The 24,246-nt window shown below is 45.5% G+C and overlaps 1 protein-coding gene across 3 annotated transcripts in view; it reads left to right on the top strand.

The window, feature by feature from the left end:
• galnt16 (polypeptide N-acetylgalactosaminyltransferase 16) overlaps positions 1-24,246 on the top strand; it is a 139,172-nt gene that overhangs the window by 74,777 nt on the left and 40,149 nt on the right. For all 3 annotated transcript variants that reach the window (XM_033026641.1, XM_033026640.1, XM_033026642.1), the window contains 3 exons: positions 10,679-10,746; positions 13,466-13,531; positions 18,269-18,390. In XM_033026641.1, coding sequence (XP_032882532.1) covers positions 10,679-10,746; positions 13,466-13,531; positions 18,269-18,390 — 256 coding nt within the window. The remainder of the gene's footprint in view (positions 1-10,678; positions 10,747-13,465; positions 13,532-18,268; positions 18,391-24,246) is intronic.

Genomic DNA, 24,246 nt, shown 5'->3' with positions numbered 1-24,246 from the left:
GAGGGGGTGAAGAGATGGTTGGAAAGGTCTGATGGTTGGAATAGGAGGAGGTGAGGAGATGGTTGGGAGGAACTAATGGTGCTTGTGGAGGAAGACGGTGGGGGGATTTTCTGGATGGTCTGAAGGTGAGATGGGGTAGGAGGGGGGGAGAGGAGATGGTTGGGGATGATCTGTGGGGTGCTGGGAAGGAAGGAGGTGAGGAAAAGATTGGGAATGTCTGAATGGTCAGGAGGAATGTGGTGAGGAGATGTTGGTATTGGGGAAGGAGGGGAGAGGTAATGTTTGGAGGGCCTGATGGTTAATGGGGGGTGTTTGGGAGGGTCTGGTGTGGTTTGAGGAGGAGGGGATGAGGGGATGGTTGGGGTGGTCTGATGGTAGTTGGGGAGGTGATGAGGTTCACGAGGGTTTGATTTTAAGTGGGGAGAGTGTGTGCGAGGAGAGTCATGGTCATATGTCATGTGATAGCAGCAGAATTAGGCCATTCGGCCCATCAAGTCTACTCTGCCATTCAATGATGACTGATTTATCTTCCCCTCTCAACCCTATTCTCCTGCCATCTCCCTATAACCCCTGACACCCGGGTTGTGAAGGTCCGATGGGGAATGAGTGGGATGGAGGGCATGAGGTGCTGTTTGGGACAGTTAGATTGTGATTGGGGAAAGCAGGAGAGGAGGAGTTGAGGAGGATCTGATGGTGGTTGATGGAGGAGGAGATGAGGAGTTGATTGAAAGCATCTAATGGTGGACAGGGAATGCAGTCAGTGTGAAGACAAGACCATGTCTCCAACAGCTTTGCGCAATGAATGAATGAATGAATGAATGAATGAATGAATGAAACTTTGAATGATGAATGAATGATACTTTATTGTCACATGTGACAAATCATAGTGAAATTACTTTTTTTTTGCATAACCAAGGTTTGTAAATAGTGGCCACATAAAGGGCGGCGACAGAGTTACAAAGTATCCCGTGCCAGGTCCACCTTTGTTCTTCCCCCCCCCCCCCCCCACCTCCGTCACACCAGATCCTCATTTGTTTCTTCCAGTGCGCCCTCTGGTTCCCACGCCGCCCATCCTGGACTGCCCGCACCGACCTCCTCAACGATCACCGCCAGGTCCACTCCTGACACCTCCGCGGCTCCGACCCAGAGTCCGGCCATGCGGCCCCACCAACGCAGGGACCTGCCACGGGGCTCCGTGTGGTCCCTCCCCCAAATACCCTCACTGTGTGTTACACGGCAACATTGATTGGTGAGCACGAGGTCCAGTAGGTTTATCTTTGGTGTTGGTTCACTCACAACCTGCCCCTGGTCCGTTGGGATGGCTCGGTCAGTGCTCGTGTACCACAACACGTTTGGTTATGGTTTACCCATGGATCCTTCTGTGTCGGTGTTCCCCAGTGCTACCTCCAGCTGGTTCTCACTCAGGTGAGGCGTGACTGTTGAGATCTGGAGGGTGAGGTTCAACCTGAGGCGCTGAGCTGCCATAGGTCAGGCTTGTGCGGAGGTCTCTGAGCTGCCTCACTGCCACCTTTGGAGGCTGTGCATGGCTCTGTCCTTGTGAGTATGATCACTTAGAGCTGAATCAGCCACCTCCACCATTTACAGCAATTCCTGTTAACTCCATTGTTCCTGAGCTGAGTTTACTGGGGCCTGATGACCATTGAAACAAAGGGTGACACCATATTTATATTAAATGAGTCTGTTGCTTCTGTAGCTTTCTATGCTGCCTGTGCACTTGGATCAACTGCCTGGTGCACGGCCTGTGAATTCCAGATTATTTTGCACATTAACCTCTGTCTTGCCACCGGCCAACCTGCACTTCAATGGTAATACCGTCACAGTGCTGCTGCCTCTGGAGGCCACAGAATGGATCCTGTCTTGGTGACTAGGGTTGCGAACTGTCCCGTATTAGCCGGGACATCCCGTATATTGGGCTAAATTGGTGTGTCCCATACGGGACCGCCCTTGTCCTGTATTTGACTGCTACTACTCGGGTCGAAGGGACTGTCGGGTCGGAACGCCATGTCCGGCCCCACCTCACCCGTCCCGACCTAGTGCAGCCCATGGAGTGCAGCAGCAGCAGCGCCTCGCCCGTGGCCCCGTCGGTCGGCAGCCCAGCCAGCTGTCCGACCTTTGGACCTTCGCTTACCGCTGACACCACCACCCCTCCTTCTCACGGCTGATCATCGGTTCATGAGTTGGATGGGGCTCCGGAATTTGCGCGTGACGTCGCGTGGACCAACACTGCTCAGCTGGCCCGCCGGCTGGGCTCTGTGTGCAGTCCCGCACCCGGGCCAACTCATCATTTACCCAGCCACGGCCCAGCCGGTCAACGAATTGCCGTCAGGAATTTGTCCCGTATTTTGACCTATTGTCCCTTATTTGGGAGTGAGAAAGTTGGCACATCTTTAGCTCAGTCCTTGGCTCTTGCTTTGAGTTAGTGCTCCATTGTGGGTCCTAGGGGTGAGCCCTTAAGCCAAGGCCATCCCCGATGAACCCCAGAAGGTCACACAGCATGATTCAAGAAGGAGAGAGAGTCATGCAGCATGGAAACGGGCCTGCAACAGTCTTACACGCTTTCCTTTCCTCAAATTCCCATCATCTCTTCCCAGATTCTGCCACTCATACGATACTCACCCACACACCAGGGGCTAATTACAGAGTCCAATTAATCTGCCGATCTGGGAAAGGTGGGAGGAAACTGCAGCTTCTGGCAGAAACCCACGCAATCACAGGAAGAACGTGCAAACTCTGCACAGACAGTATCCAAGGTCAGAGTGGGACAGTAGCTGTACTCTCTGCACCACTGTGCCACCCTGGGGTCTTGGCCAACCATTACTGTTCAGCTGACATCTCTTAAGAAAACTAAATCAAAATGTCTAGTCACCATCGCAACAGTTTTTGCGCTTTAGAAATCAGCAGCCACTTTCCATACATTTCAACAGTGCCCGACACTAACTTCATTTGCTCCGAAGACAGACACAAAATGCTGGAGTAACTTAGAAGGACAGGCAGCATCTCTGGAGAGAAGGAATGGGGGATGTTCCTTCCTATTCATTTGCTCTGACCCAGTTTGAGATTTTCAAAGGAATTTTTTAATTCATTTTCTCTCTGGCATTATTTAGTTATCTCCATTCACTTGACCTGGTGTAGGGGGGCCTCTGGGAAGAAAGGGGGACCAGGCGTAGGAGGGGAGCTGTCTAGAACAGAGGGGGACTCGACATGGGGGGGACGAAGAACGGAAGAGTACTTTTTGTAACTTTGTGGCGACTTTTTAGTGTACTTTTTGCATAAACAAAGAATTTCCCTGCACTTAGTTGGGTACGTGACAATAAAGTATCATCGTCATCATAGGTGGGGAGTGGAGAGGCAGGATTTGGTTAGAGCATCGCGGTGTTCAGGATTAACTGGCCATACCACTGTGCCGTGCACTCCGCCCCTCCTCCACCTCTGCCGGCCATCATCCAGACCACTCCTTTAAACCTCTTCGCTCTCGCCAAATAAATGTCACCAGCACTATTGATATATCATCACATCTGGCCATTAATTGCTTGCAGATGCTGAGCGCGTGGGAGTGTGAGATAATGTTGGAGCAGATATTCGCAATCTGTAAATTCATGCGTTGATAGATTTGGGCTCTGGTGGGAGTGCCAGGTGATACCAGATTTAACTTAATCTTCATGAGAGGTTTTGTCCTGTGGCTTGGAGCTGCTTTGTATCAGAGCTGATATTAATTAAGAGTAAGTCCTGTACAGTTACAAACCTCGAAACTACTTTGCACAATTCCAGTGGACTGTGCTGTGGAAATAGACACAGAAAGCTGGAGTAACTCCACTGGGCCAGGCGGCATCTCTGGAGAGAAGGAATGGGTGATGTTTTGGGTCGAGACCTTTCTTCAGACTACCCCCACGATCTCCCAGCTGCTAAACACTAACTCCCCCTCCCATTCCCTCACTGACCTTTCTGTCCCGGGCCTCCTCCATTATCAGAGTGTCCCAGCGCAAATTAGAGGAACAGGATCTATTATTTCGATTGGGCAGCGTACACCCCAGCGGTATGAATATTGACTTCTCTAACTTCAAGTAACCCGTGCTTTACCTCTCCCTCCTCCTCTCCCCTTCCCAGTTCTCCGACCATTCTGACTGTCCCCGATTACTTTGTATTTCTGATTAATTTGTTGATACCTTCTCCCAGCTAACAATTCTACATTTTCCTTGATCTCCACCCACTTTGATGCCTTGTTTTAACACCTTACACTTCCTTATCTCTGTGTCCCTCTTTCACCAGACCCAGTCTGAAGAAAAGTCTCGACCCAAAATGTCACGCATTCCTTCTATACAGAGATGCTGCCTGTCCCGTTGAGTTACTCCAGCATTTTGTGTCTATCTTCGGTTTAAACCATCATCTGCAGTTTATTCCTGCAGTGTGCCGTGGAAAAGTAGCCTAACCAGGAACAGCATTTGCACTCCAGTCTGAAGAAGGGTTTCGGCCCGAAACGTCGCCTATTTCCTTCGCTCCATAGATGCTGCTGCACCCGCTGAGTTTCCCCAGCAATTTTGTGTACCTACAGCATTTGCACTCCTGTTTCTTGATGCCCTTTTTGAATATCCTTCTGAGTTTCTTAAATGGATTTTTTTCCCCCTGGTGCATTAAACTCCCCCAAATGATGTAACTGTCGTGGAATCAAAGAGTTGTCAAGAGTGTTCACATGTCATATGCACCAGCACTGAACAATGAAATTCTTACTTGTTTAACACAATCCCACAACAAATAAATATATAAGAATCTTTGAACAAACCATGGGTTGTGATGGATGAAAGTCAAGTGTTGTCCAAAAATGCAGTGACACTACCAGGACCTGCTCACCAATAATTACATTTGTACTAATGTCCTTATTGCTGAATGATTGGAGGCAGATAGGTCTGGTGAAAGTTAATGAGCAAAGCACCTTTCAAGGGCCACTGAGCAAGGACCTATAATTTAATTTACAGACCTAAATCACAATCCTGTTATGGGGTGTTAACGTACATTTGTAACTCACTACACAATGAATCACATGCAACTGTACTGCCTCAAATCATAAGCAATGGGATATATGGTCTTTTCATCACCACCCTTCTCCCCCCCTCCCACCCGTCATTCTCACCTGCATCTATTGGTGCGAAACATTTATCCATTTCAGCTCCAGTGTGCCCAGCCACTGTTAGTAAAGTTAGTTTACTTTAGTTTAGAGATACTGCATGGAACTAGGCCCTTTGGCCCACCGAGTCCGGGCCGACCAGCGATCCCCCGCACATTAACACTACCCTACACACACTAGGGACAATTTACATTTATACCAAGCCAATTAACTTACGAACCTGTACAACTTTGGAGTGTGGGATCTCGGAGAAAGCCTACGCAGGTCACGGGGAGGGCATACAAACTCCGTACAGACAGCACCCGTAGTCGGTATCGAACCCGAGTCTCCGGCGCTACAGGCGCTGTAAGGCAGCAACTCTACCGCTGCGCCACCATGCCGCCATCTGTGCCCTCTGCGTAAAGATCTCCAAGATATTAAAGCCCTCTTCATACAAATATTTCATCTCAATCCTAAATGGTTGGTCCCTTATCCTGACAACATTTCACCTAGAATCAGCTCCCACTCCCTTTTAGAGTTTTGGGTCCCAAAGAGATCCTCCCTCATACTTCTGAATGTGTGCATGTCTAGGCCACTGCTACTTATACCCTTCTCATGCATCAACCCCCGTACCTGAGCGATCAACCAAACGAACCCACGCTGTGCCAACCTGAAAGCAAGTATATTCTACCTGAGTTGGAGAGCCCAAAACTGCACACAGCATTCAAAGTGCAGTTTCACCAACACCCTGTAAAATCACTATGTGTAGGAAGGAACTGCAGGTGCTGGTTTAGAAAATTTAGAAAATTTAGAAACCAAAGTTAGAAAATGCTGGAGTAACTCAGCGTGATGGCAACCCTTGATCTTTTGGGTCGAGACCCTTCTGAAGAAGGTCTGAAGAAGGGTCTCGACTCAAAACGTCACCCATTCCTTCTCTCCAGACAAGCTGCCTGTCCCACTGAGCTTAACTTAGTTTAGTTTAGAGATACAGCGCTGAAACAGTCCCTTCAGCCCACCGAGCCCGTGCCGACTAGCAATCCCCGCACACTAACACTATTTTACACTCACTAGGGACAATTTTATCAAACTAATTAGCCAACAAATCTGTACATCTTTGGAGTGTGGGAAGAGCACCTGAAGAAACCCACGCAGGTCACGGGGAGAACGTACAAATTCCGCAAGAACCCGTAGTCAGGATCGAACCAGGGTCTCTGACGCTGTAAGGCCGCAGTTCTACCTCTGTGCCACCGAGCCACCCATTACTTCAGCATTTTGTGTCTATCTTCCCTGTAAAATCACAGCAGGCCTTTCTGGTACATCAACCTCCTTACAAATGGTGCCCTGGATGTTCAATTGGTTTCTCATGAACCGGCATGCAAAGATTCACCATTTGCAGCTCTTGATTTCTACACTTGCTACCAAAGTCAACAACTTCTTATTTTCCAAATTACACTCCCTGTGCTATCTTCTGCCAGAACACCAGGTGGTGCCACCGCAGTGGCTGCCTCGCAAACAGCTCGTCAGTCCTTTCGCCTTTTATGGTATTTTTAGTGTGTCTAAACGTATGTTTTAATGTTTCTCAGTATGTCTTTTACGGCGGGTGGTGGAGGAGAATAGGGGGACACCATTTGCAGTCACTTACCTGGATGGAGATCCATCTTTCTCTGTGTCGCATCTTCGCCCCCCTCGCGGCCTTTCTTGGAGACCGTCCCAGAGCTGCAGCAGCAGGCACAGCGCGGAATTACCATCGCGGAGCCTTGGGATTCTTGTCGAGGATCGCCAGTGTTGGAGCTTCGTCCAGTGGGGCCTGTGGACATCGGAAGCCGCGGTCTCCGGTAATAAGTGGCCGATTCGGGAACTCCAAGCCGCAGAGTGTGTTCCGATCCATCACAACATCGGAGTTTTGATCATCCCAGCTAGAGGGCCTGTACATCGGGCCGTCCGTGGCGGCGACTGCAGAGGGTTCTAGGCCCCGTCCACCGGTGAACAAAAGGAGGAAGATTGACTGAACTTTATTGCCTTCCATCGCAGTGAGAAATGTTGATTCCACTGTGGTGGATGTTTATGTTAAATTCTATTGTGTGTTGTGTTCTTTTTATTCGTATGGCTGTATGGTAACTCAAATATCACTGTACCAATTGGTGCCTGTGATAATATATGTGAACTCGAACTTCCCACTCACATTACCTGGCCTTATCCTTCCTTTAAACCTCCTTACACTTAAATCAAATTGCAATTTTGTTCCATCAGCAAACTTGGATTATCTCATTCTGTCCATCCATCCAAGTGAACAGTTGAGGACCCATGAGTAATACAAGTGACACTCACCTTGCTACAGACAACCTTCTTTATTCCCATTCTCAGTTTTCTGTACTCCACCCATCTACCCGTATTCTGTACTCTATCCATCTTACATAGTTTCCCAACCCTGCAAGTCTATTATTTTATGCAATAATATTCCAAAAACTGCCTACGCCCTTTATAAACCCTTACACATCCATTGTCCCCCCAAAGTTATACAGTTCCCTTTTAGATCTTACAGACTTGAGTTTCCTTCCATAAAACCTATTGACAACTTAATCACCTTATGCCTTTCTAAAGCCCCCATTACCAAGTTCCTGCTAATTGATTCTAGCATTTCACCGCCATCAGATGTCTGGCCAATAGTTTCCGATATTTTCTCTGCCTCCTTCTTGATTAATGAGGTTATATTTACTGCCTTCCGATCTGTTCGGACTGAGAATCCAGGGAATTTTGAAAGATAACCAGAAATGCATCATCCTGGGATGTAAGCCATCTGGTCCAGCGGGTTTGTCCAATTTCTGTCTCCTTCGTTTCTCCAATAATTTATCATTGCAAACGTTAACTGTTCCACTTTAATCCTTTCTTAATTATTTCTGCTGCAGTTGCTGAGTCTACTGCAGAGAGAATTGGTGCAGTTATTTTATTTACTGCCTCAGCCTTATGTTGTTCCTAAAAGATCTCTGTCCTTGCCTCCACGAAAGTTAACATTAATATTTGCAATTATTTATTTTTCTTGTCTGTAGAGCTTTTTTCCTGCTTCTTGAAACTCCTAATCCTCGTTTTTTTTTCCTTGTACCAACACTATTTAAAAATTAATATTATCATTAACTTATTTAGTTACCCATTACTAGACAAGCTTATTTCTCAATTGAATTTGTAATGTGAAATATTTCTTAAAATAATTCCCATTGTTTAGATGCTCAGAAATGTTTTCATCTACTTTCCCAATCCACTTTATCTGGTCATCCCACACAGCAATATAACTAGTTTTAATGTAAGTACTGGAGTCTTGTCTCCCATAATTTCATATACATATATCAGATCTTTCATCAACCTCTGATGCTTAAGAGAAAGCAACCCAAGTTTGTCCATCCTCTCCCTATAACTGTGCAGGAGGGAACTGCAGATATTTGTTTAAACTGAAGGTAGACACTAGAAGCTGGAGTAACTCAACGGGTCAGACAGCATCTCTGGAGAAAAGGTGATGTTTCGGGTCGAGACCCTTCTTCAGATTTGAAGTCTGAAGTCAATACATCTGTCTGAAGAAGGGTCTCGACGCGAACCGTCACCTATTTCTTTTTTCCAGAGATGTTGTCTGACCCGCTGAGTTAATCCAGCTTTTTGTGTCTACCTTTTCCTTATAACTAATGGTATTAAAACCAGACAGTGTTCTGCTAAACCTCCTCTGCTTCATTTACCAACCACCAGTGGTTGGTAATGCCTTGGTTAGGCTCAGCTGAAAAGAGGGTCACTAACTGGGGACAGGGGCTCTCACAAGCCATGGGGAAGATGAAGGCCTCCATTTCTGCAGCATTGCCTCTGGTCAGTGAGGTATTGGGAGCTGGTTTCAAAATGGAATTCAGTTTGCTCTCCTGAGCTGAGGAGAATAGGACTAGTTTGACAGCCCCAGCACAGGCATGACAAACTAAATGGCATTGATGTATGCTGTAAGATCCGAAGACACAATCTGGTACTTGGGGTGATTTCAAACCAAGTCAAGTCCAGTGGAGTTTATTGCCACATGCACAAGTACAGTGAGGTTCAGCTAGACAACTCAGACAACACACGAATCATAAGTTACTGCATGATAGTGAAAAGGAAAATATTTTGCAAAATATACAATACATTAGTGCAAAAGCACAATACAGAATCTATGTCAGTGCAAGGGATGGGTTTGCAGTGTTCTGTTGTCGAGCTGGGACTGGGGGTCGTGCAGCTTGGTTTAAGAACCGAAGATAGACACAAAAAGCTGGAGTAACTTAGCAGGTCAAACAGCATCTTTGGAGAAAAGGAATAGGTTACATTTTGGATCGAGTCTGAAGAAGGTTCTCGACCCGAAATGTCATCTATTCCTTTTCTCCAGAGATGCACTCACTCGCTGAGTGACTCCAGCTTTTTGTATCTATCTTCGGTTTAAACCAGCATCTGCAGTTCCTTCCTACATATCAGGTTTAAGAGCGTGATGTTTGTAGAAAAGTAACTGTTTCCGAACTTGGTGGTGTTGACTTCAGGCTTCTGTTTATCCCAATGATGGCAGCAGTGGAAAGAGGCCATGGTCGGGATGGTGGAAATTCACAGCCGTGCATCTGCTGACGGCAGGGGGATGGGGAGGAGGTGAGGCAGAGGGGTGGTACCCAGTACTGATTTAACAGTCAAGAGAGTTTTATTGTCATGTGTCCCAGATAGGACAATGAAATTCTTACTTGCTGCAGCACAACAGAATTTGTAAACATAATACAAAACGGAAGATAAAAGTTCAGTGTGTCGATAGACCATAGACCATATATATACACAATAAATAAACAGATAAAGTGCAATAGTAATAATAGACTGTTATTGTTCAGAGCTTATTTGATGTTGTGTTTAATAGCCTGATGGCTGTGGGGAAGAGGCTGTTCCTGAACCTGGATGTTACAGTTTTCAGGCTCCTGTACTTTTTTCCCGATGGCAATAGTGTGTGTGAACAGGATGGTGTAGGTATTTGATGATGTTGGTAGCCTTTTTGAGGCAGCGACTGCAATAGATCCCTTCGATGGTGGGGAGGTCAGAACCGGTGATGGACTGGGCAGTGTTCACAACTTTCTGCAGTCTTTTGCGCTCCTGGACATTCAAGTTGCCGTACCAGGCCACGATGCAGTCAGTCAGCATGCTCTCTAATGTGTACCTGTAGAAGTTCGAGAGAGTCCTCCTTGACATACCGACTCTCCGTAAACTTCTCAGGTAGTAGAGGCGCTGATGTGCCTTCTTTATAATTGCATCAGTGTTCTGGGAACAGGGAAATTCTTCGGAAATATGCACGCCCAGGAATTTGAAGTTTTTGACCCTTTCCACCATCGTCCCATTGATATAAACAGGATTGTGGGTCCCTATCCTCCCCCTTTCAAAGTCCGCAATCAGTTGCTTGGTTTTGCTGGTGTTGAGAGCCAGGTTGTTGTGCTGGCACCGTTTGGTCAATCAGTCAATCTCACTTCTGTACTCTGACTCATCACCATCTGTGATTCGTGATTTACAGCCTCTACTTCTTGACTCCCACAGCATCTTGAACCGCAGTCCATCCAGACTGATCCAGGAAATCATCCTTGTGGATGACTACAGCAGTGACCGTGAGTAACAGTTGTGTCTTCGGTGGGGGTGAAGGGCAAGGGATGAATCAGCTCAGGTATCCAAGCTCCAGCTAGTAACTAGCTCCTTCAACAAAACAAGAGTTGGCGACTTCAATCTGAAATACCTGGTTTACCTTTTAGCAAGCAGTCCTCTCGATTCTGAAGAGCATAAGATTATGAGTCCTGTCCACATCAGAAATACCAGAATAGAGTCCCAGGGAGTAGCAATGTTACAAAATTTTGAGATTTTAAAAATCAAGTCTGTAATTTATCCCATCAGATAAAGCATAAAAATAAGTTTAATTTGACACCTAATTCACTTTCATATCTCAAGTATTTAAAAAGTTATGGCCATTTTCATACTGGGAAATTAGCATCTTGTTCCCTATTGATTTTCTATGGACATAACAAAAAAGCTGTGATCGTGAACAGTCAAAAGCCCATAACTTTCTTAAAAATTAAGAGAACTGCATGAAATTTTCAGTTATCATAGATTGAAGCATTCTGAAACAAATATAAAATAATCTTACTTGGATGACCTGAAATTAAAGCATATAATTAGTTAGTTACCTAATTGTAGCTAATTTCAGACTTCAATTACTAGATCTAAACATCTATCCATTTCTTAATAAATGATTAACATTTTTAAATAGCCTAAATGTCCAAATAATATTCACAAATAATTCACAATAAAACATGATTTTTAAATCTCATTTACATTAATTTATAGGCCAAATGGAAGGAATTTAGTGTTTAATTGCTGTAAATAAATGCCCATTTAAATCAGCTTTCCAGTGGGTCCCTGTGGAACACGCTGGTTTAGAACGTTCACATTGCGGTAGATTTGTATAAATGGAAAATACATGTAAATTGTACAATACAGTTCCACGAGATATAATGGGCCCAAATTGAGCTACTCGCAATATTAAACTTTGTATAAAGGGATCTTTAGAAGCCCTTTTTAATGTAAAACTATACAGCCTAACTTCAATTGTTTGCTTTATGAGACCCTGCGGTTGCTGGCGGTCGCGGGTTTAGAGATTGATTTTTAAACTACTATAACTATTATTCAAGGCCTTTAAACCTAATAATAGCTTTTGCGACGGGGTCTTCCAGCGATTTTTCGTTACTAATTAACTAGGCTGAACATTTTCGATTGGAACAGCTTAGAGAAAATCGCGTTTTAAACCCGCCCCCTCTAAACGGCGCCAAAATCGCGCACACCCGCAGCGACAGATTCTCAACGACGCTTCAGGTAGGCTTTGCAACATACCTACAGGGAGGATCCACATTACTCAAGGTGCTGCCCAGGATGAAATGTTCCCAGTTTCAGTCCATCCTCTCAGTGGGATGGGGAGGGGCTGCTTATTTAAGATGTAGATTAGATAAAAACGTTTTCTTTTAGTGGCTGGCAAGACTTTGGGATTCTTGACCTCAAAGGGCATTGGGAGATGGCAGAGGGAGATGGATACTTTGTAAACAAGAGGGTGAGGGGTTATCTGAGCTGGATGGGAATGTTGAGTTGAGGTTAAAGTCAGACCAGCCATGAACTTGTTAAATGGCCGAACAAGATTGAAGGGGCTTTGGCCTCCCCTTTCTCAGTTCCATCAATAATACACAATAATAATATCAATAATCCTGGTGGATGATCAATCACCCTTGAACTCATCTCACTAAGGTTGCCCTGGAGGAACCTACTGCCTGTTGCTGGAAGGTACTTTGGAAAACTCGAAGGTGCAAAATGGATTCACTATTTTTTTTCAAATAGAGGGATGCTTCAAACGGAGAAGGGACCTACAGTACTTTCAGTCAGAGAAAGGGACAACAAATAACCTTGGAAGAGATGACCCAAGATATATGATCCAGCAGTGATAACTCAACCACTCTTCACTACGAGTTGGATCATGTTATGTAGCAATGTTCCTTGCATGACATTATTTGTGTATTAATGTTGAATTTTGTTATATTTGTTAACTCCCCAGTCATTGTCTCTCCATATCTCAGTGGCTTCCTTGATTCCCACAACCTGACATGTGTAGGAAGGAACTGCAGATGCTGGTTCAAACCAAAGATAGAAACAACATGCTGGAGTAACTCAACATTCTGGAGAAAAGGAATGGGTGACGTTTCTGGTCGAGACCTTCTTCAGACAGAAGTGTCTCGACCCGAAACGTCACCCATTCCTTTTCTACAAAGATGCTGTCTGACCCTCTGAGTTAGTCCAGTTTTTTGTGTCTATCTTCGGATAGACATGCAGCGCCAGAGAACCGGGTTCGATCCCGATTACGGGTACTCCCCATGACCTGTGTGGATTTATTCAGAGACCTTCGGTTTCCTCCCACTCTCCAAATACGTACAGGTTGGTAGGTTAATTGGCTTGGTATAAATGGAAAATTGTCCCTAGTGTGTGTGGGATAGTGTTAAAGTGTGGGGATCGCTGGTCAATGCGGACTCGGTGAGCCGAAGGGCCTGTTTCCGACTATGTCTCTAAACTAAACTAACCTAAACCAAGTATACTTTCACTGGTCAAATGCATGTAATGTTCATCTCTTTAAAGTGTCGCTTATTGTCCCGAGTGTGTGTGGGGCAGTGCTAATGTGAGGAGGTCGCTGGTTGGTGCGAACTCGGTGGGCCGAAGGGCCTGTTTCCACGCTGCATCTCTAAACTAAACTAAACTAAACTACTTTTTCCAATATCAATATCTTCATCTCTCTTTCAGCTGATGACTGTGAACTCTTAACCAAGATTCCAAAAGTTAGATGTTTGAGGAATACTCAGCGGGAAGGTAAGGTTTTTTTTTTGTTTTTGTTTTTGTTAAAGTGTGTTTTTGATGGGGTTTTTTATGTCTTTATGTGGGGGAAGCGGGCACGGTAAGGGGGATACCGTCCTTCAGTCGCTTCCTGGAGAGGACGCGACTATTATTCGAGTCACGTCCTCGCCCCCCCCCCCCCCCCCCCCCACCAGCGGCCTACCTGGATTGGCGCGGCCTTTCCTGCCGGGATCGACCAGAGCTCCATCAGCGGCGGGACAGCGCTGAAACATCGCGGGGCTGGCGATGCCTTACCGGGGGTCGCCGTCTGGAGCCCGGAGTGCTGGACCTGCTGCACCGACATCCTGGAGCTGCGGTTTGCGGGCTCCCAACGCGGGCGGCGCTGATAGACAATGCGGGGTCCTGCGACTCCGCCCGGCTCGGCCTGCGGACTCGGGAGCTGCGGACTCCGGCTGCGGGAGGCGGCTGATCTGGAGGACCGGGCCGCTGAGGAGGATGTTCACCGTCGGGGATCGGCGTCGGCGTTCCACCAGCCCGGCGTGAAGGCCTGAACATCGGGCCACCCGGGGCGGCGACTGTGGGTGCTAGGAAAGCCTCGACCACGAGTGAACAACTGGGAAGAACGGAGGGGAGGCTGGCTGGACTATGGTGCCTTCCTCACCTTGGTGCCACTGTGTTATGTTGTGTCGTGGACTTTCAGTGTTTGTGCTTTTTTTAAATTCAATTTATTTTTAATATGTTTTATTATTTATTATTATTTATTTATTTTTATGATACTGCCTGTAAGGGAAATTCATTTTGTTGTCTCTAACTGAGACAATGACAATAAATTTGAATACAATACAATACAAAGCCAGGATCTGAATTTTTTCCCACTTCTTTGTTTACTTTATCCCTGTTTTACTGTCTCTGTTACCATCTGACAGCCAAGGTTGCATAATTATTTCTGCGCCGTGACAACGAATAGATTCAGATTTATCCCCAAACCAAGTACAAACCAGCAAAGTGGTGCAGCTGGTGGAGTTAATGCTTCACAGTATCAGCAACCTTGGTTCGATCATGACCTTGGGTGCTCCATGTGAGTTTGTCTATTCTCCCTGTGACGTATGGATTCTCCCCAGATGCTCTAGTTCCCTCACGCACCCCAAAACTGTGCAGGTCGTTGGGTTAATTAGCCGCTGAAAGATTGCTCTGTGAACTGGCAGAGACTCGATGCGCCAAAACGGCTTCCTTCCGTGTTGTGATCAAATCTGAAATGTGGCAGGTGGATAAGTTGAACATAGTGAAAAGGATTAGTGTAGAAAAAGTCATGAAAGCGGTAGAGTTGCTGCCTCACAGCGCCAGAGACCCGGCTATGATCCTGACTACGGGTGCTGTCTGTATGGAGTTTGTACGTTCTCCCCGTGACTGTGTTGGTTTTCTCTGAGATCTTTGGTTTCCTCCCACACTCCAAAGACATGCAGGTTTGTAGGCTAATTGGCTTGGTGTAATTGGATACTGTACCTAGTTTGTGTAGGATAATGTTAATGTGCAGGGGGATGCTGGTCGGCGTGGACGTGATGGGCCGAAGGGCCATTTTTCCGCGCTGCATCTCTAAAACTAAAACTTAAAACTAATAATAGCCCTGTCTCACGGTACGAGTTCATTCCAAGAGCTCTCCCGAGATTTAAAAAAATCAAACTTGTGGTAAGCACGGAGAATGAACATAGCGAGTATGTCGGAGCTCGGGGACGTCTCTTAGCGCTAACAGCAGGTACTCGGGAAGACTCGCTAATGGCAGGTAAGCACGGGAAGACTTGTGAAGATTTTTCAACGTGTTGAAAAATGTCCACGAGAGCCCCGAGTACTGACGAGTGGCCATTACCGTAAATCTCCGAGTTTGAATCAGGGCAAACTCGGGAGAGCTCTTGGAATGAACTCGTACCGTGGGACAGGGCTTTCAAACAAAATGTTGCTTCATTTTACGGAAGATTTGAACAGGCATTGGGATATCAAGGCACTGTCGCCCTGAGACAGGCTCAATGCAAAGTAGCTGGTCCCATCGTCTCAATATAATAGCTCAATAGGACCGTCAACTTTAAACCATCTGCTATGGGTTGGGTTTTAAAATGAAGCACAAATAGTCACAAAGGAGAGAGCAGAGCAAAGGTACAAAGGACAGAGAAATTTATCAAAAGTTCTTACCAAAAAACAAGGTGCTGGAGGAACTCAGCAGATCAAGCAGCATTTGTGAAATGAATGGACGACATTTTGGATCAGAACCCTGCTTCAGACCGATTGGACAAGGAGGGGGAGAAAGATAGAGTGGGGGAGTGGGACAAAGCCTGGCAAGCAGTACGTAGATACGTGAGGGGGCGTAATGGGCACAGGGGTGGAGTTAAGTGACAAAGGCTTGAGGTGAAAAAGAGATAAAAGGGCATCAGATCAGGAGACGAGAGGAGAAGTGAAATGTAGAGCCGGAGGGAGGGATGTGAGCGGAAGGGGACAAGGGGAGGGGACAGAGAGGGAATAAAAGGAAAATATGGGAGTCAGGGATGGGAAATAATTGGGTGTGTGAAGGAAGGAAAAAGGGCTGGTTGACTGGAATGTCAAGAGTGTTTTATTGTCATATGTCCCATATAGAGGGAAATGATGAGGGAAATATATGTGTACAAGGGTGATGGGTGGGAGGAAATAGTAGGGGGTTGGTATCTGTAATTGGGGAATTCAATGATCACTCCTTTGTGTTGTAGGCTCCCAAGTGGAATATGAGGTGCTGTTCTTCTAGTTTGTATGTGTCCTCACTCTCGCAACAGAGGAGGATTTGACAGAAAGACTGCTATGGGGATGGGAAAGGGAGTTAAAACGGTTAGTAATCAGGGACTCCAGCAGGCTTTGGCAGACAGAGCGCATGTTTGGTGAAGTGGTTGCCGAGTCTACACTTAGTCTCGCTAACGTAAAGGAAAGCCACGTCAGGAGCACCAAATGCATTGCCAAGGTTTTGGAAGAGGTGCACATAAGCAATTGTCTCACCTTGAAGGGAAGCTGGAGTCCCTTGATGGATGTGAGGGAGGAGCTATGGGGACAGATGTTGCATCGCCTGCGGTTACAGGGGGAAAGTGCCGAGGGAGGGTGCAGGTTGGGTAGGAAGGGATGAGTGAACCAAGGAGTTGCTGAGGTCTCAATTGAAAATGGTAAGGGGTGGAGAAAGTAGTGACTAGTGTTGTGATCACGCTGAAGGTGACAGAAATGTTGACGAATGATGTGTTGGAATCAGAGACTGGGGGTGAAAGGTAAGGACCATGGAAACTCTAACATTGTTCCACCTGGGGGGAGGGGAGCAAGAGCAGAACTGCAGGACACAGAGGAGACACCGGTGAGGGCCCCATAACACAACAGTAGGGGGGAAATCATATTTACTGAAGAAAGAGTGGAAAGGCTCATCTTGCGAGCAGATGCGGCTGGGATGGAGAAATTGAGAAAATGAGGGATTGCATTCTTGCAGAAGTCAGGGTGGGAGAATGTGTAGTTAAGGTAGCTGTGGAAATCGGTGGGTTTGTAGTAGATGTCAGTCCATAGTCTGTCCCTTGTGATGGAGACAGAGGAATTGAGAAAGGAGGGTGTCAGAGATAGTCCAAGTGAATTAGAGGTGCCAGAGATACCTCTAATTCACCTTATCTATTGCTCCTCATGATTTTATACATTTTATATATTTTATAAATCTACATAAGGTCACCCATCAGCCTCTTAAGAATAAGAATCACAGCCTATCCAGTCTTTCCCAAGGAGAGTCTGGATATGCTGGAACCGTCACCACAGTCTTCCAGCCCAGCAACATGCTTGTGAATCTTTTCTGCACCTTTAACTGCTTAATAACATAACTTAAACTAAACTAAATTCCTATAGCTGAGCGACCAGAACTGCTACACAATACTCCCCGTGTGGTCTCACCAATGACTTGCATGTCCAAACTCTTGAATAGAACCCTAGCATCGCCCAAGATGTACAAATACGATAGTGGCATTTAAAATATTTTTTGGATGGTCACATGCATATGCATGGAATGAAGGGATATAGATTTGTGCAGGCAGATAAGAGTCCGTCTTGGCATCATGTTAAGACATTGCAGGCCGGTTCCTGTGCTCTACTGTTTTATGTTCTATGTCCAGCTAAAACAGGAGTCCTTCACTGTGTAATCCCAGTTAATTAATCTGCAATCACACTTCCTGCAGTTCCATCTCTTGATCTCTTGTTCCCTTAACCTGCTTTTTTCCACCTATGTCACTTAATCTCTGACACCTTCCAAGCTATCACAGACATTACCTTTTCTTGTCTTCACTTATTCTCCCCCCTCCATTCCTCCATATCACTGCATTTTAAAATCTGTTCCAGTTATGATGAAAGATCATCAAGCTGAAACATTAACTGTTCCTTTCTCCACAGATGCTGCCTGACCTGTTGAGGACCTCCAGCATTTCCTGCCTTTTTTAATTGCAGATCTCCAGTATTTTGCTTAATTTAGTTTAGTTTATTGTTTATTGTCACGGGTACAGTGAAAAGCTTATGTTGCGTGCTATCCAGTCAGCAGAAAAACAATGCATGATTACAATTGAGTCATTTACCGTGAATAGATATATAAGGGACAATTAGTGCAAGTTTTAGATTGGTACCAGATTCTGTCTAATGACAATCTTGAAGAGCACTGGGATCTTTGACTTAGTTAACGGCAGATTGTTTTTGTTGACTCATTGTAAAATACCTCTCCCTCCGCAGGGTTGATTCGATCACGAGTTAAGGGAGCTGATGCTGCTACTGCTGACGTCCTAACCTTCCTCGATAGTCACTGTGAGGTGAACAAGGATTGGCTTCAACCTCTCCTGCAAAGAGTTAAGGAGGTGAGTCTAAGTAGCTCAGCAGCGAGGCAGGCAGCAAGGCTGAGAGAATACATGCGTCACATCATGAGGTCAGGGTCTTCCATGGGCATCAAATAATTTATGTCCACTGTCAGGATTCACATCTCAGAAGGTGGAGTCGACCCCTGTGTCAATGGTGTGGTGAAGGGACTGCCACAGTGTAGTTACGCAACGACAGTGATATATTTCCAAATCAGGAAAGTACGTGGCTTGTAGCAGAACTATGAGACTATGCTCTTCCCAAATGACTGGTACTTACAGTCATACTACAGTCATACAGCACGGCAACAGGCCCCATGACCCAACAGATCAATTCTGACCATCACATACGCATTTGTACTAATCCCATTTACTGCCTCATGCCTGAGTGCTTCAGAGGTCGCCGCAGTTCCTCAGATTATATGAAGCTTGTTTACACTTCCAATGGGATATTTATTTTCTATTCCTGACTGCTCACATCCTCTTGATTGAGGTTGTCAACTCAGTTTGACTATCTGTTGGATTCTAAGTACTTCAGTGTAATGGATGCAATTAACAGCCCAGACTGCCCAAACTTACTTCGATGCTGGAATATTAGCAAAAGAGGCCATTTAATTCTGTGGAGGAAGGAACTGCAGATGCTGGTTTACACCAAAGATAGACACAAAATGGTGGAGTAACTCAGCTGGACAGGCAGCATCTCTGGAGAGAGGGAATGGGTTGAGACCCATCTTCGGACTCTGCCATTTCCACCGCAACAAATGTAATTGAAGGACTTCCAAATCTCTTCGTAGAAGTTGCTTTCCAACTTCTCTTCCGAACATTCCCCAGAAGATCTAGCTCTTACATTTAGATTCTGCCCTTCTCGATTCCCAAAGAACAAAAGCAGTTGGTCTCCGTACTAATCTATTAATGTTATTATTATTTTATTACTGGTATTATTTTAATATTAATAATTAATGTTCCTTCATATCGTATAAATGTCAATGACCTCATTAATCAATGGTGTGTTTCCTCATGGGCTAAATCTATCTGTGTTGAGGCATGGTGCCCATAACTGCTCTCACTTCTCCAGCTGTGGTCTAACAGAAGGTTTTGTGATGTTGTCATATAACTAAGTCACCTATACTTTATCCTCTGGCACAAAGACCAATATCCAGCCGCTCTTGATTATTGTCTTTACCCTGTTTGTGACATTTTATTTGTTTTGTTAACATTAACTCCAGTCTTGGAGCACCATTGCTAATTGGTTGTGATTTCATGTTTCCGTGCTGCAGTCCGTGTAAGTTTGTAAAACATCATTGTAAAACTCATACGTGTGGCTGGCTGTTCTAACTCCTGTGCCATTTGTAATGATTGTAAATAGTTTTGCCTTCAACACAGATGTTTCAGACCCTGTGAGGCACACCCTGCCTGTTGCTGCCTGCCCAACTTTGTAGTCAGGTCAAAAATATGCTCTCAATTCTATGAACGTCAACATTAGTCAAGGCTCTTATGAAATGCCTTCTGCGAGTCCATGCACACACGATCGATATTCCTGCCACTACTTTACTCACCTCTTCAAAATATCCACTCGGACAAGACCAATCCTTTGCATATCCCTCTGGCTCCCTCTGATGAACAGAACATAGAAACATAGAAACATAGAAACATAGAGATTAGGTGCAGGAGTAGGCCATTCGGCCCTTCGAGCCTGCACCGCCATTCAATATGATCATGGCTGATCATCCAACTCAGTATCCCGTACCTGCCTTCTCTCCATACCCTCTGATCCCCTTAGCCACAAGGGCCACATCTAACTCCCTCTTAAATATAGCCAATGAACTGGCCTCGACTACCCTCTGTGGCAGAGAGTTCCAGAGATTCACCACTCTCTGTGTGAAAAAAGTTCTTCTCATCTCGGTTTTAAAGGATTTCCCCCTTATCCTTAAGCTGTGACCCCTTGTCCTAGACTTCCCCAACATCGGGAGCAATCTTCCTGCATCTAGCCTGTCTAACCCCTTAAGAATTTTATAAGTTTCTATAAGATCCCCTCTCAATCTCCTAAATTCTAGAGAGTATAAACCAAGTCTATCCAGTCTTTCTTCATAAGACAGTCCTGACATCCCAGGAATCAGTCTGGTGAACCTTCTCTGCACTCCCTCTATTGCAATAATGTCCTTCCTCAGATTTGGAGACCAAAACTGTACGCAATACTCCAGGTGTGGTCTCACCAAGACCCTGTACAACTGCAATAGAACCTCCCTGCTCCTATACTCAAATCCTTTTGCTATGAAAGCTAACATACCATTCGCTTTCTTCACTGCCTGCTGCACCTGCATGCCTACTTTCAATGACTGGTGTACCATGACACCCAGGTCTCGCTGCATCTCCCCTTTTCCTAGTCGGCCACCATTTAGATAATAGTCTGCTTTCCTGTTTTTGCCACCAAAATGGATAACCTCACATTTATCCACATTATACTGCATCTGCCAAACATTTGCCCACTCACCCAGCCTATCCAAGTCACCTGGCAGTCTCCTAGCATCCTCCTCACAGCTAACACTGCCCCCCAGCTTAGTGTCATCCGCAAACTTGGAGATATTGCCTTCAATTCCCTCATCCAGATCATTAATATATATTGTAAATAGCTGGGGTCCCAGCACTGAGCCTTGCGGTACCCCACTAGTCACTGCCTGCCATTGTGAAAAGGACCCGTTTACTCCTACTCTTTGCTTCCTGTTTGCCAGCCAGTTCTCTATCCACATCAATACTGAACCCCCAATGCCGTGTGCTTTAAGTTTGTATACTAATCTCTTATGTGGGACCTTGTCAAAAGCCTTTCCAAGTGTTTGTTCATTTTCCTTAGTCTATAGACTTTAAGTTTTTGACAATGGATATTTTGCTGAATGATTGGTAAGGGGGCAACACAATGTAACAACTGGGATATTTCATTTGGATTAGACAGAATCAGATATGCTGAGCTAGAAACCATACAACTAGGCAGAACAGCAAGAGGTGTTCAAGGAAGATCGGGTAGATGTACAGAGTCTCTTGACCAGAGTAGGGAATCGAAGACCAGAGGTTCTAGGTACTAGGTTCAAGGTGAAGGGGAAAAGATTTAATAGGAATCTGAGGGGTAACTTTTTCACTGCAAAGGTTGGTGGGTGTATGGAACAAGTTGCCAGAGGAGGTAGTTGAGGCTGGGACTATCCCAACGTTGAAGAAACTGTTGACAAAAAATGCTGGAGAAACTCAGCGGGTGAGGCAGCATCTGTGGAGAAAAGGAGTAGGCGACGTTTCGGGTCGAGATCCTTCTTCAGACTGTTAGACAGCTACATGGTTTGGTGGGATATGGACCAAGACGTGGACTAGCGTAGCTGGGACATGTTGGCTGGTGTGTACAAGGTGGGCTGAAGGGCCTGTTTCCACACCGTATCACTTTATGACTCTAAGACGTTAACGTGATCTAAAATTGTTCGCAGCCCTAATGGGCTGGAGCTTTTGCACGAGAGGTTAGTGTTTGAAAGAAACCAAGAGCGTCCTTTCCTCATCTATCTGAAATTGCACTGTGACATGTGCAGTCCATCTGTCTAAAGGAAGAATGTTGGATATGGTTGCATTCATTTCGACAGTGTTCTTGCTTCCTTAATTTAAAAATGGTCTCGATCTGAAACATTGCCCATCCATTCCCCCCACAGATGCTGCCTGACCCACAAAGTTAATCCAGAACTCTGTGTTTTCCTTAATTTAATCCCATGGGATGGAAGCTGTCCAGTCTCTTTATTTTTCTTAAAGACTCTAATTTCTTAATCATTGTAAATCTACCAAGCTTATGTAAGTCCTTGTCTCTAATTTCACATTGGTTTCTTTCAAACACTAACCTCTTGTGCACAGTAAGTACTCATCCAAAATGTCTTCTGTTTTACCCTTGTTATCCGTTCTGAAGGAACGAGAATGCTTCTCGTCAAAGGGTGGTGCATCTGTGGAATTCTTTGCCGCAGGAGGCCGTGGAGGCTGTCAATGGATATTTTTAAGGCAGAAATAAACAGACTCTTGATTAGTACTCCCCGGGCACTTTTCCTTGCAACCGCAAGAGATGCTACACTTGTCGCTTTACCTCCCCCCTCAACTCCATTCAAGGACTCAAGCAGTCGTTCCAGGTGCGACAGAGGTTCACCTGCATCTCCTCCAACCTCATCTATTGCATCCGCTGCTCTAGATGTCAGCTGATCTACATCGGTGAGACCAAGCGTAGGCTTGGCGATCATTTCGCCGAACACCTCCGCTCGGTCTGCATTAACCAACCTGACCTCCCTGTGGCTCAGCACCAACTCCCCCTCCCATTCCAAATCCGACCTTTCTGTCCTGGGCCTCCTCCATTGCCAGAGTAAAACTGGAGGAGCAGCACCTCATATTCTGCTTGGGCAGTCTGCATCCCGGTGGCCTGAACGTTGACTTCTCCAATTTCCGATAGCCCTTGCTGTCTCCTCCCCTTCTCAGCTCTCCCTCAGCCCTCTGGCTCCTCCTCTTCCTTTCTTCTTCCCGCCACCCCCCGCCCTGCAGCAGTCTGAAGAAGGGTTTCGGCCCGAAACGTCGCCTATTTCCTTCGCTCCATAGATGCTGCCGCAACCGCTGAGTTTCTCCAGCAATTTTTTCTACCTTCGATTTTCCAGCATCTGCAGTTCCTTCCTGAACACGTATATTTTTCTTTAATTCTTTCTTGCCTCTTATTACCATTGACTGTACCTGTGGCTACATTTGCTGGCAAACAGTGCTAGGCAAACATAGGGCTACGACCATTTTTACATTACGTTGATTTCTTGAACACCGCTTGCTGTTCTGCCTAGTTGCCTGGTTTCTCAGTATTCATGAGAAATACTCAGTATTTCTCAGTATTCGTGACTCTGCCTAACCCAAATTTAATGTTTCAGGTGTTACTCGTGTTTAAGGCAGAATTACATGTGATCAATCGTTCATCACTAATCTGATTAGGTCTACTCCTAGTTACTTGTATAAATGTTTTTAAGCAGCAGTCAGTCGAAATAGGCCAGGCAACAGAAATGAAGAGCTTTCAAACCTACTATTAGTTGTGCAATGAAGCGATGATCTGGGCAAGTGTGCTAGACCAATGTTTATCACCAGTATTGTTGTTATAAGGTCATAAGCGATAGGAGCAGAATTAGACCATTGGGCCCATCAAGTCTACTCCACCATTCAATAATGGCTGATCTATCTCTCCCTCCTAACCCCATTCTCCTGCCTTCTTCCCATAACCCCTGATACCTATCCCAGTCAAGAATCTATCTAACTCTGCCTTAAAAATATCCATTGACTTGGCCTTCACAGAATTCCAGATTCACCACCCTCTGACTAAAGAAATCTACTCATCGCCTTCCTAAAGGAAGTCCTTTAATTCTGCGCCTATGACCTCTAGTCCGAGACTCTCCCACTAGTGGAAACATCTTCTCCCATCCAAGCCTGTCACTATTCTGTAAGTTTCAATGAGGGCCCCTTCATTCTTCTAAACTCCAGCGAAAACTGGCCCAGTGCCCTCATATGAGCATATTTTTTTTATTTTTTTTAACTTTATTTATAAAGCACTTTAAACAACTGCAGTTGCCACAAAGTGCTGTACATGAGAACTCATGAACAAAAAGCTATTACAAACAATTAAAAACCATTAAAAACCGTAAAACGAAGGACTATAAAAAACACACTAAAAATTAAAAGACATTAAAAGCACTAAAAACAGGAGCAATGCCAGTGTCGAAAGCCAAAGAATAAAAATGTGTTTTTAGGGAGGATTTGAAGATGGACAGTGAGGGGGCCTGTCTGATGTGCAGCGGCAAGGTGTTCCAGAGTGCCGGAGCAGCAACA

Source organism: Amblyraja radiata, chromosome 9, assembly GCF_010909765.2.
Source record: "Amblyraja radiata isolate CabotCenter1 chromosome 9, sAmbRad1.1.pri, whole genome shotgun sequence".
NCBI classification, from domain to species: Eukaryota; Metazoa; Chordata; class Chondrichthyes; order Rajiformes; family Rajidae; genus Amblyraja; species Amblyraja radiata.
The sequence above is the reverse complement of the archived record's forward strand: the minus strand, read 5'-3'. Positions and strand labels throughout refer to the sequence as shown.